At 32.1% G+C, this 13,654-nt stretch overlaps 3 protein-coding genes across 3 annotated transcripts in view; 1 reads left to right on the forward strand and 2 right to left on the reverse strand.

Annotated features, from left to right (window-relative positions):
- or (AP-3 complex subunit sigma-2 or) overlaps positions 1 to 13,654 on the reverse strand; it is a 19,796-nt gene that overhangs the window by 5,592 nt on the left and 550 nt on the right. The gene's annotated exons all lie outside the window — the stretch shown is intronic.
- On the forward strand, positions 1,535 to 4,656 carry LOC108721322 (beta-1,3-galactosyltransferase 1). Its single transcript, XM_018445809.1, has 5 exons — positions 1,535 to 1,694; positions 2,853 to 3,090; positions 3,432 to 3,697; positions 3,792 to 4,063; positions 4,144 to 4,656. The coding sequence occupies exons 2-5, from the start codon at positions 2,853 to 2,855 to the stop codon at positions 4,565 to 4,567; spliced, it is 1,200 nt and encodes a 399-aa protein (XP_018301311.1). The 5' UTR covers positions 1,535 to 1,694; the 3' UTR covers positions 4,568 to 4,656.
- Positions 9,203 to 12,825, reverse strand: LOC108721321 (G patch domain-containing protein 4). Its single transcript, XM_018445808.1, has 2 exons — positions 12,626 to 12,825; positions 9,203 to 10,699 (listed from the first exon to the last, which is right to left on the reverse strand). The coding sequence occupies exons 1-2, from the start codon at positions 12,672 to 12,674 to the stop codon at positions 9,213 to 9,215; spliced, it is 1,536 nt and encodes a 511-aa protein (XP_018301310.1). The 5' UTR covers positions 12,675 to 12,825; the 3' UTR covers positions 9,203 to 9,212.

The following is a 13,654-nucleotide window of genomic DNA, read 5'->3' on the forward strand; positions in this document are numbered from 1 at the left end:
CGTGTTTATCGGTGTACGTGCATTTAAAACTCAATAATACTCGATTTTTCTTTAAAATTGTGATTTCAGTGTTATCGTCAAAGTTCAATCATCAACAGAGATAATAACTGCAGAGAAATAAAATTGTAATTTTTCGGCAACATATAGGATATTATAGCTTTACAAATATGCATATTTATTTATAGAACATTTTATGTAATAAAATATCATGAATTTAATAATGTATTAGTCAAATATTTATGTTAATAATAGCAAATTTATATCAATTGTCGATAATGTCAGCGTTCTTCGATTATCTCCGGGCCCTTGGGGCCCTTTTTATACCGCCGAAAATTTGCCCAGGGTTGACGGTCTTTAACAATATCTCGTCTATCTGATACATACTACGTTTGTAGATGTATAACATACTGCTTTTGTAAAAACTGAAAAAATAGCTTTATGAAATGTAATACAAGTTATTAATTATAAGTCACAGTTACTAAGTTCTTAATTATTAATTAAGAATTAATTATTTTTATTTAAATATTTAATTTGTTTTACGAAGTAGCTTCATTAAATGTGACACAAATCTTTAATTATTTAACATGTTTATATAATGTAAACTTTCTAACTACGTCTTAATAAGTACAAACTATAAATTTGATCAATCAAAACAATAGGAGCTAAAATTTCTTTGCCCTCATTGGTCAAATTTCAATCTTTGAATCTTCAATCTCAATCTTCAATGCGTAGTCTGATAATCCGGAATGAAACCTGTGTGGATTCGAGTATTGTAAAGCATAAGCAGGAGAGAGAAATTCGCAACGAGGAAAACGAGGTGGAGAATTGACAGACCCGATAGATCGTTCGCCCGGACGAATTTGGACTCATCTGCACTCCCTTGCACTTCCTGTGTTCGAAGTGATTAGGAGTGAAATAAGAAACGTGATCCCATAGGAGCGAGAAAAAGAGAAAAAATAATTAATCGATCCGATCTCTAATCGGACGTGCATTAACGTAATTGTGTCACATCGCGGTTATCTGCGATTCCATCTAATTTCATTATTCCTATTATCGTTTGCGTTGGCTACAGTAATTGGTATGACTATTGTTGCAATTTAAAAGAATTAAAGTAGGACGGCATTTATTGTCACGTGCAGATCGACGTCACAAAGTAATTTGTGACGATAATAGCTTTTTAATCGCTTTAATCTTTTAATTGATAGATGATGCGAACGATAGTATCGATTTATGACTTAAAATAACATCGTATAAGTACAATGATTATCGCGGGCGATCGCTCTCCCGCATCTTATCGAAGATTGAAATAAAAATTACGTAATTAACGTAATTGCGCTACTGTTACCGAAGAGAGATTACGGAAAAGATACTAGAAACCAGCGCGCGGTCACGCATCCAACTTCCTACTCCTCGGCGTCGTGCGACAGCACTGACAGCGCCCGGGTGAGCAACGGCGCAGCGGGCGAAAGGGGACGCCGGGGTCAAATGGGATCCAATGGGATCCAATGGGATCTTTTCTTCTACCAGTCTGCTTACCGTATCTATCCGTGGACTCCGTGGCAACTCCGTGATACGCGTCTGCATATCTTCCGCGGCGCGCGATGTTCCGATGAACCGAATTGTTCTTCTACGCGGACGAGGTAAATGGAGAGACGCCAAATGCGGCGTGATCAGGCAGTCATCGCGACCGAAAGGTGAGCATTTTATTTACGCGTCTCGTTTGTCCCGGGGTATTATTGTAAAACGCGACAGGTGGACGTGACATGGCCCGTGGAACCAGCAGGATCGGGTCGATCCTCGCTTCTAGTCGAGAAGCACTGTCTTTTCTCCTTCTTGCGAAATCACGTATATTTTTGACGTCGCTAGATGTACGCTCGAAATCCGCGAATTATTATTAGATCGCGTTCATCTGACTGATACCCTCCCTGAGTCGCGTCAGAAGACACTCCGAGTGACTCGGAGCATCATTTTATCTTTGACAGTCGGTGAACAACAAAGATAAAATGATACTCAAAGGTATTCTGATAATGTTTTCAAATGCAACTTTGGTATGCCAAGGACGAGCCTATTGTTGTTCCTCAATGAGAAAACGTGATGGAGGTAATATATAATGTCATTATAATTTTCCATAATTAAGCAAGTGTTGACAGTAATTAGGAATGCTTGTGCTTGTGACACGAAGGAAAGAGTTAAAACTATAGGTTGTTCTACTACCATTTAAACCTTTTTAAATGTTTGAAATTGAAGCAAGATAGATGGTGTTTATGCCACTGCATACATAACTAGTTATTGATAAGATTGATGGTAAGGTACTGCCAACCAATGGCATTCATGAGCACAAGAGTTAGCATATCTTTTTTTAATGGCCTTTGTTATGGCAGTTGTACCAGTAGCGGAAGTTGTACCAGTGAAATATTAAACACACACTTAATAGATTTGGCGTTTTTGCCCGTATTCAGCCTGTATGTCAGACAAAAATGTTATTTTTTTACAAATAAATTAAAACTTAGGTGAGATAGGTATTCTGTATAACAAAATCTACAATACATGCACGCTGAGAAGCAATGAATTCTCTGAAATTTGTTATCAATTCATTATCGATCGTTAAGAGACATATTAAGACTCAAGGTAAATCATAATCAATTACAAACACACTTTGTGTGTTTTAAAGCTGATAGCATTCTCGTGAAACTTATTAGTCACGTGCAATTGCAACCAAATATTGTACCTTATATACAGAAAGGTTTCTTATTTGCATGTTCAGATTGTTCGATATATTTCAATTTTTGTGCTAATAATATTTAATACTTTTTGGAGAATTAATATAAGATATTCATTCTTTCTTTGTATAGATGGAAAGATCACGACAACTGCCCAAGGATTTACCTGCAATCACTGTCAACAGTAATGGCAGTGTTAAAGGCAAGGCATCTTTTGTTCGACGATTGGCAATAGGATTTGTGATTCTGGCCATATTGGGCCTCTTATATGTGCCAGCGTACCATTCCGCTCAGAGTCCATTCTTAAACTTAGGTGAAACTCCATCCCCTGCAGAACCTCTTGGCAATTCACGTTTCGTAGCATCTGTGGGTATGTAGTTATCGTTTTACATTCTTTACGATAATATAATTTTAGAAAGCTTTAAGAATATATAGTTATATAAATACGTATTAAATAGTATAATCATAAAAATATTTTTAATTTAAAAATTATACAATAAGTAAGAAAGTGACAAATAATACTACAATTCTATAATCTGATTACATCTTTGAATATGATGCACAGTGTAAATATGGTTTAGTAATATAATTTAGAATAATGTTGAACAATATTTTATATCTTATGATACAATAATATTTAAAGAATAACATGCTTGATTTTTTTTATTAATATGATTTAACAAAAGTCTGACGTAAATATTTAATTTATAGCACAATTGCCTGGATGGTCATATAATACATCGAGAGATCTCTGTGCTTATATTCATCCGGAAAATAATACATCGATTCTCAGTCCTACCGGCATCTGTTCATTACCGCCATACCTGCTTATAATTATATGCTCGGCAGTTGCAAATCAAGAGGCCCGTATCGCTATTAGGAGTACTTGGGCCAATAAATATAACTTAGATAATTTGTACAATTCTACAGTAAAAATAGCATTTCTACTAGGAAAAAGTGACAATGATACACTCAATGTAAGTATACTTTACGGCGTTATTATTATAATAGCGTTACTACACAGAAAATTACTTTTGCAGCATATTCCTAAATTTATTACTTTTTTTCTAGAACTTGATCGTTGAGGAAACTTCTCAGTATAATGACATTGTGCAAGAACGCTTCTTTGATACATATAACAATTTGACACTGAAGTCGGTCATGATGCTGAAATGGGTAACGTCGAATTGTGATCAAGCTAAATACCTCATGAAAACGGACGATGACATGTTTGTAAACATTCCCTTGCTTCTGCAAACGCTGCGTTCGAGAACACAAACGGAGACTCTTCTAGGTTCCCTCATTTGTAGTGCTAAACCAATATTAGATCCTAAAAACAAATGGCAAGTATCCTTTAGTCTGTATTATTTAGCAAAATGTTTTAGAAAAATAATTTAATATGGCAATGATTTCAATTGCGTAGGTATACACCTAAGTACATGTACTCGGAGAAAACATATCCAAATTATTTATCAGGTACAGGGTATGTTATGAGTATAGGTGTGGCATCTAAGTTATATCAAGCAGCGTTGGTAACACCGTTGCTACACTTGGAGGACGTTTATGTTACGGGTTTATGCGCGAAACGCGCAAAAGTCCGGCCCGTGAATCATCCTGCATTCAGTTATACACCTCGCAAATTAGATCCCTGCGTTCTTAGGAACGCGATTACTACGCATAAGGTTAGTGCGTCCAATATGTATGTGATTTGGGTAAAAATGAACAACACGAGTGTTTCGTGCAGCAATCGTACTCGTATTGATAGAAAACCGATCACGTTGAGCAGAAGCGGTAGGAATGCTGGCTATTATGTCTTTAAAAGAAAAACTATAAACAAGTGTGTTTAAATGTACTTTTTATAACGTTGATTCCTTATATTATAAGACTAATTTTTTATCGAGTTTTCTTCTAAGCGCGAGTGGAATCGAATAGATGAGAAGAAAGATAAGGTATGAATTTCTAAAAACTTCGAGGAAATTCTCTTTGATTCCTTATGGAATTTGATTCCTAATTATTTAATTATAAATTTATTTACAAATATCGAAATATTGTTGGTTGCTTTCTATCATTTATACAAATTATTTTTTTATTTGTGCAAATTGTTTATTTCGTTTTAAACAAAGATTTAATCGATGAATTTTCGCAAATCTTCGATTCTATTAGGCTGTGTCCAATTTCCGTTGTTAGTTTACGTTTAATATTAAGTTTTTAAATTTTATAAGACTACAGCCAATTTGCACCGATAATTGCAGTCTAACTGAATATTAATTAATGGTTCAATATTTTTTTTACGGATTACAATTTCACAAATGATGAACGGAAACAGAAAATTTCATTGATTAGTTAATTAGTATATACATTGATATTATCTAATATCGGTGCAATTGGTACATGATCGTGACAAACGACACTCTGAAGGTTTTGTATATTTTTCTATTTAAACCAAAGTAGTATTTAAGGGTACACTGTCAATTAGATCTTTTACATAATTTACATTATCTTTTTTCGCCTCTTTATGTAAACATGACAAGAAAACGGTAAAAGGAAGAAGAGTATTATTGTATCATGAACAATTTTTCCGAATGTTAAACTTCTTGATTGACATTTCCTAATGATAATTATTTATATATGTAATATAGAAAATTTTCTGCGTGATATAATTTCGCTAATATTCTATAATAGCTGAATACCTTGTGATCAAAATGGAAGCTATTCACAAAATCTCTCCTTATTTTAATACAAATATAATACTGTTGCTTCCACATATTTACGCGAAATTATTTATATAAGAATAGTATTATAATATTATTAATCTATTTCAGAATTTCTCCTAAATAGCTTTGTTTCCTAAGCACATATAATACACAAATTAAATACGAAAAACGGAAAGATAAAGGGTATATATCACGAACGCAAGATGTTTTTAGCGAAGTTTATATTTAATTCCAACACATATAATCAGGTTACAAATTATTAGACGTTTCGGCCTTAAATTAGGCCATCTTCAGCATATAAGAGTTAAGTATAAAAATTCTTTTCACACACAAATGTACGACTAATCTAACAAGGGAACCTCTCGAGGTGTCAAATTCTGATTTTAATGAAACTTTGTATAATTATTCTAAAAACGCGATTGAATACAGCTAATTTTGTTGTAAAACTTTTGTATAAAACATTTTTTTTTATCTCAAATAGTTTTCGAGATATAACGGAAAAAGCTGAAAACCGCTGTACACGTAAAGGGTGATTTCACCCCTTCAATCCGTTTTTTAGCCGCAACTGATATTTTCTAAATTCATCTCTTTATGTAAGCTACAAGTTCACAAAGTTTCATTAAAATCAGAATTTGACACCTCGAGAGGTTCCCTTGTAAGCTAATTATCTCCTAACATGTCTAAATATTACGCAAGAACGCTCGTTGAATTGCCCTAGTTCTTTGGGCAGAACATTTTAACTAATTCTTTATTACATCCACTTTTAATATTAATCTTCACAAGTTGACTGGAACACAGAATCTGAAAATTTTGCGTTCAATAAACAACTTATTACAAACATTTGGAATATCGAAAAAATTGGAATAAAAGACGAAATTCTCTGGATATTATTGGAAACTCTTTGACTAACAATTAAAGAATAAGGAAAAACAAATTCAACAAGCGTTTTTGCGTAATATTTAGATATGTTAGGAGATAACTAGCTTAGATTAGTCGTACATTTGTGTGTGAAAAGAATTTTTATACTTAACTCTTATATACTGAAGATGGCCTAATTTAAGGCCGAAACGGCTAATAATTTGTAACCCGATTATATGTGTGTGTGTGTGTTGGAATTAAATATAAACTTCGCTAAAAACATCTTGCATTCGTGGTATATGCCCTTTATCTTTCCGTTTTTAAATTTTGACCACCTATTGATATTTATTGTTTAAATACGAAAAAATTGCTTCCTTAATTTAGTAACATAAGATATAGATATTGTTTTCTATTTAAACAAAAATAGTGACTTAAACAAAAATGGCTTGTGCTAACAACGTAATTTCAAGATTCCGTCTCTTATTCATAAAATCGCAAATAAAATTGTTATTTTATATATAAATTCGTTAGTATTTAAATTAATATTAATAGAACAATTATAAATTATAACATAGAAAAATATTATTTTGTTATATTTCAATTTGCTTTATATTTTTATTTCAGATAAAAAATTGAAAGAACATATAAAGCTTTGTTTTCAAAACAGAAACGTTTTAGACATATATAAATTATACTTTTCATTAAACTCCGGCAATTATACACCAAAGTATTTATCGTAAATTAACTGAACGAACATTAAAAGATGTAACACGATAATTTTATTCCTTTTTCTTAAATAAATAAATGCTAAGCAGCATTTTATAGTTTCCAAGCATTATAGTCGTGAATAACATACAATTTGCAATCCATAATGCAATCGATGTTATTCATTAAATGAAAATTCATTTATTAAAATCGCATTGTAATTAGAAAAATATATATATGTACTTGGTAAAAGATAGCGATAGATAGATCATTAAGATAAATATTAAGAGCTTGATGATATAGCCTAATACTTGCTAGAATCTTCGATCTGAATTTTAATAGGGACTTATTATAATTTAGTATAAGTATAATTCGAAATTTGTAATACACCGCGTATATCATTTTATGTCACATATCAGAATGATTAAGAAACTGAGATAGCAAAGAAATTGCGATAGTAAAATCGTTGTATGCTTTAAAACTGATATATTCTTTAATCCATGACGACGAAACGTTAGTAACTTAAAGTAAAGATAATTGAAATGAATTCTACGGAATACCCTAGTGGCCTTAGAAAATTAATTTTATTTTATAAGAATAGATTTGACGCTAAATTTTTTACCGCTAATCTCTGCTAAGTCATCATAATACTCGGTGCTATCTGAATGTGTTTTGGCGAGTTGTAATAAAATTATTGATATAAATTTGCAAAAAATACATTACACGAATGTAATACAATGTACCATCATTTTAGAACTTCTATCATTCTTTACATGGAATATAAGTCAGCCGCGAGAGATACACCTTCCATGTAACAAGAAGTGTCTAAAATCAGGTCATAAGACATTTTTTGCGTCTAAAAGACGATTTAAAAACGTCTAAGCCTCTTAAGAGACTTTGTGTTGTTTGGGCTCTTCCCTTTCGAGATTCAAAAATTTTGATGATCGTTTATGGAAAAAATTAGATACATCATTTTATATTATGCTATAGTACCAATATGTTATTTACATCTCTGTGAAAGCGTTTCTAATCGCCTTTAGAAAAGGACATCGATTTGTACATTCGTCTAAACGTATGTACATACAACAGGAATTGTGCGTAAGATAAATGTAAATATTGTTATGTTGCATTTCGAATAAAAAAAAAACAAAAGAACTTTGATGCAAATATTATTTATTAAAAATACATATATCGAATGAATGTTTTATATAAAACAGATATAATACAGGCATTGCATTTGTTTTACTTACATAGGAACTTTCCTTATAAACGCTGATCTTAACAATATAAATTAATGAATTTTATATTAATTGACATTTGTAATCAGATATGACATACTATCGCGAATACATGTTTGTAACGACTAGGTCGTGTTCCAAATATACTACTAGAATTGAAAATTTATAATTTATATTACATGCGCTATAGGTTTTGAGTACTGGCAATTTTGAACTTTAATATGAAAAATAATTGTGAAACGAATTATTTTATTAACCTTTATCTCAACTTACAGTTGTTATAATTGATTTTGTTTAGAAACTTCAATACAGTTGTTAATTTTCTTAAGAGATTAGAATGAAATGCGTGAATTTACAGAACATAGTCACTATCTGGAGATACAACGTCTTGGCACTAATAAATATTACAACAATGGTAAAGCTTTACATCATGTGGGATCATAATGTGACTCATGCATACATGATATCTACGAAATATTGTTCATTATTGGAAAGGCAATCATAGATAATAATCATAATGATTAATATTTATTTTTAATTGCATATTTTATGGAATTATAATATCCATAAATAAATTTGTATAATTAAATACGCAACTAAAATATATTTACAATTTTTGAAAATAATTGCATTTTAATAAATTCCTGTAGAAAAAATGTATATATTCGGCATATGATTATATATAGAAGATTAAAAATAGTTTTTCAATTAAGTTTTTGTTAAAATAAAAATCATATGAATAATGAGCGAATAATTCGATAAATGAGTATTAAATAATACATTCATATTTTTCTATCAGTATGTATAATTTCAAGCTATCATTAAAAAGTTTTTAGCACAGTGAAATTACATTTTATGCATCATTTTTGTAATTTATATCATAAAAATATCGTGAAAATATAAACATACAAAAAAATTATTGAAATATTCGAGTACATTCATATTTTCATATCTTATTTTTGTATTTTTTTTTCTTTTTAAACAGGCATAAGATGAGTTTGAGTGGGTATTACGAATTTCTTTTTAACGGTATTTGCATTCAATTTTTCAGTAATATTACATATTGTTAAATTTTTTATTACAGAATTTAATTCATTTGCCAAAGCTTCAGCGTTCAGTTTTTCGATAATTTTCTTAATTTTTTTCGAATGGGGTTGTAGATTTTTCTTTTTTTGTATTTTTTTGTTGACTCTTAGGAAGTGGAAGTCGCCATCTATTTTTTCTATCAGATTGTTATATTGACTTTTAACTTCTATTTTTGAGATGTTGCGCTTGAATATCCTTTTATCTGGTGCCTTGTTCGGAAGTATTGTCTTGCTCGGAAGTATTGCCTTGCTCGGAAGTATCGCCTTGCTCGGAAGTATCGCCTTGCAATCAAGATTCTCTCTTTCCTTGTCTGTCTCCGTTGCAACATCAATTATTGTACAATCTTTTTTAAATGATTCCTTTGCCTTATTATCTACCACAATGTTTCCCATTTTCAGACTTTGGTTTACTTTATGCTCAGTGCTATCTTTTTCCTTTTCACATCTTTCTAATTCTAATAATTTCGCATCTGGTAAAATATCAGATGTCTGATCTATTGATTTTATTTTAACCTTACTAAGCAATTTCTCTTGTATTAGTTTTGCATGTCGAAAGAACAAGCCTCCTGTTATTTTTATTTCATTTGTACTATTAGCACTAGAATTAGTTATTGAATCATATATATTGGGTAGTACTTTTTTAAAATTATTTTTTTCCTCTTTATGTTTCTTCATGTTTTGAGACAGCTTTCTACCCAAAAAGTTCTGCTTTTGATTATTATTCTCTTCTAAACTACAAGTGCTTAGTTGCTGAATTAATTTATGTAATTTTTTTTTATGTTTCTTTGTTTTGAATAAAACAAAATCTTTTGTATCTTCAAGACATTGTGATAAAATTGCGTTTTCTGCTTCGTACTTATTTTTCTCGATTTCTGATTTTGCATTTTTGCACGTTACGTCATTCTTTTGATCAACCAAAGCATCACTTAACAGAGGGTTAGTATTTAAATATAATGCATTATGATGTAAAATTCTTTCCAATTTTCCATTTGATGTAAAATTGTGTTCTGTTGGTTCATGCATAGATTTGTCATAATGTAATCTAACCTTTTGATTCATACATGCATAATGCTTAAATAATCTCTCTGAATCACAGCCAAATTCTTCTATTTGAAACATTTTAAGCTTTAAGTTCGGACTGGAATCCACAGATTTTTTCCAGAAATTATGGCGTTTACTTTTGGGAGTACCCACATTATTGACGGTCATTAAAGAAACCTCGTCACCGCACGACTCGACTTTAATGTTTTTAATGGTATTATCATACAAAGTGTCCCACCAAGGTTTGTTTTCGTCGTATCCTATACCAGCCTTATTCTGATTTGTCGCAAGTTTTATGGGTTCCGTTATGCCGTTTTCATTTTTACCTAATCCTTTTCCTATATCACAAAAAAAAATAAGCCTTTAGTTTCGTTGCCTCATATTGTCGTCGCTTGGTTAGCATGTTTCATAAAGGATAAGAGACGATAAGAGAATACAAAAAAAGAGATGAAATCGGGACTGACATGAGTCCCAAAATAGATGAAGGTTGCGTTTCGATATTCACTGCCAGTACTGAAAATTTATAAATATACAATTCGCAATCCTCAATCTCCAATGCGTAGTGTGACACGGGCATAAGGCCGGAATCAGACTACGCATTGAAGATTGAGATTGAAAAATTGAAATTTGACCAATTAAAACAATAGGAGCTAAAATTCCTTTGTCCTCACTGGTCAAATTTTAATCTTCAATCTTCAATCTCGATCTTCAATGCGTAGTCTGATTCCGGCCTTACATACAGTTCGCAATCCGGATGTCGGCAAAAGCACCTAGGAATTGCGTATGTACGGCAGATATTTCTCACGTAATCCGCAATGTGAAAAGAGAGTTCTAGTGCAGTCTAGTGCACGTCAGAAAACAGACCATTTGTTGTATTTGCACTAATAACATATATCAAAGATTCATTATACACTTCTAATTTCAAAATTGTTGTCAAACAAATTAATCATCATTTATAAATTAAAAGTAGATTATGGCACGTTTTTATTTTTGTTTGACGTCGGATTGCAATTGCGTTGCGTGCTTACATGCTCCTTGTGTCCCATGGAGCTGCAAAATGCGGACGTGTAAATGTAATATTTTTTATTTAAAAAGTTATACTGTTTTTGAAGTTATTCATTTTTATTTTATTTTATAAGAAAATTAAAGAATATATTTTGATAATACATATTATAACAAAAGTTTTAATTAAATCGTCAAATTTAGTCAAATAGATAAAATTAGAAAAAGCATTACTGGTAATAATTAGTAATTTTTACGGAACTTTCATAGGTTTACGGTTCCATGGGACACAAGGAGGTAAAACACACGTAATGGCTGCGTTCAGCAGAACGTTTGTTTTGCAACTGTTGGAAGTTTCCTTCGCGCTAATTGGATCATACTTTTAGATCTAGAAGAATGGTCCTATCTCAGCAGACAATCATAAAACGGTTGCAAAACTGTTGAGTCTGCTGAACGCAGCCAATGTTACAGACGCAATACCTAGTAACCTTTGCAGACATCCGGTGCAGATTACGGATTAGTCCGGATTTACAATAGATGTTTTTAAGACTTAAGCCGTAAGAAACTGACCAATTACAGTCGAATCCGAGGGGAATAATCGATTGTGATTCGTCCATTTCTTAAGACTTAAAACCCTATTGTAGATCCGGGGTTAGCCATTCTACAGTATGCTCTTTGTTTCCTGTTTCTTGCTGTTTGTCTCTTGCCTTCTTGATCAAAAGGCAAGAGACAAACAGCAAGAAACAGGAAACAAAGAGCACATTGTAGAATTAGCCTAAAACACGTTTAAAACATATTTTTTACCAACCCTGCGGAAAACAAATAAATCACTTTGCAGTCACGTTGAAACAATCATGAATACAAGAAATCTGAAATCACTTTCGTAGGTGAATACCCCCGAGGGGCTACTTACCTACGAAATCAACGAGGAATTCAGTAAATAAGGCAGTCAAACATTCCTCATTGAAATCAAGAAATCATCTGAAATCGAACAAAAAAACATCGTCGTACGTTCGGTCGCGCGTCTCAAATTTTCTGTCGGAAAACAAATAAAATTACTTTGCAATCACGTTGAAATAACCATGAATACAAGAAATCGGGAATCATTTTCGTAAGTGAGTACTCCCTCGTCTTCAGCATTGGCAGTGAATATCGGAATATAGCCAGAAATTATGTATTGTAAATTGTTCGTTCACTAATTTCACCTTGTGGTGGAGAATGATGCATTGCATCATTCGGACCGAAAAATTCGTAGTTCTTACCTTCCTCCCAACCGTACTTAAACAGTTCTCGCATCGCAAAATTTGCCATCTCTGTAATCGTACAAGATATTGTGTAACTTTACAAGTCTACACGTGGTTTAATATGACTATATACCACTGTACGTTTGTACACACGTAAAACGTTGCCTCGTGTAGTTTAGTACTTTTGGTAGTAGCAGAGAGAAACCTGAGAAGAGGGTCATGACAGCCTTTTTCCTGTTACCGTCGAAATCGCCCGGACATTACCACCAGGACCTCCATTTTCAATTCGGGAACTACGTGATTACATACATTTTCTGACACTATCGATAAAATCGTATCGTCGAAAGTAGATGTGGTTCGTGTCTGTACTAAATCCTCAAGATAGAAGCCTGCCGACTATTCCTCCTATCATCGACGAGATAAGCGGGGAGCACAGACTCTTTCATAACGCATAACACGTAATGCATAAGAAAATGTACCAATCAAAGCTCTCCGTTTCCTTCCTTTCCATGAAATAAAGAATTCTGATTGATTGAATTTCTTATGCATTACATGTTATGCGTTATGCAAAAGTCTGTGCTCCCCGCTATACTATTAAAGACCGTCAACCCTGAGTAAATTTTCGGCGATATAAAAAGGGCCCCAAGGGTCCGGAGGTAATCGAAGAACGCTGACATTATCGACAATTGATATAAATTTGCTATTATTAACATAAATATTTGACTAATACATTATTAAATTCATGATATTTTATTACATAAATGCTCTATAAATAAATATGCATATTTGTAAAGCTACAATATCCTATATATTGCCGAAAAATTACAATTTTATTCTCTGCAGTTATTATCTCTGTTGATAATTGAACTTTGACGATAAAACTGAAATCACAATTTTTAAAGAAAAATCGAGTATTATTGAGTTTTAAATGCACGTACACCGATAAACATGTCTACTAAACTAATAAATCATAAAATTAGTACAATATTATCAGTTTTTTTACTCTTAATCACTTCAATATTAACAAGGACGCGAACTCCCATAAGG

This window comes from Mycetomoellerius zeteki, unplaced genomic scaffold (genome assembly GCF_001594055.1).
Source record: "Mycetomoellerius zeteki isolate Tzet28-1 unplaced genomic scaffold, Tzet1.0 scaffold167, whole genome shotgun sequence".
In the NCBI taxonomy this organism is placed as follows: domain Eukaryota; kingdom Metazoa; phylum Arthropoda; class Insecta; order Hymenoptera; family Formicidae; genus Mycetomoellerius; species Mycetomoellerius zeteki.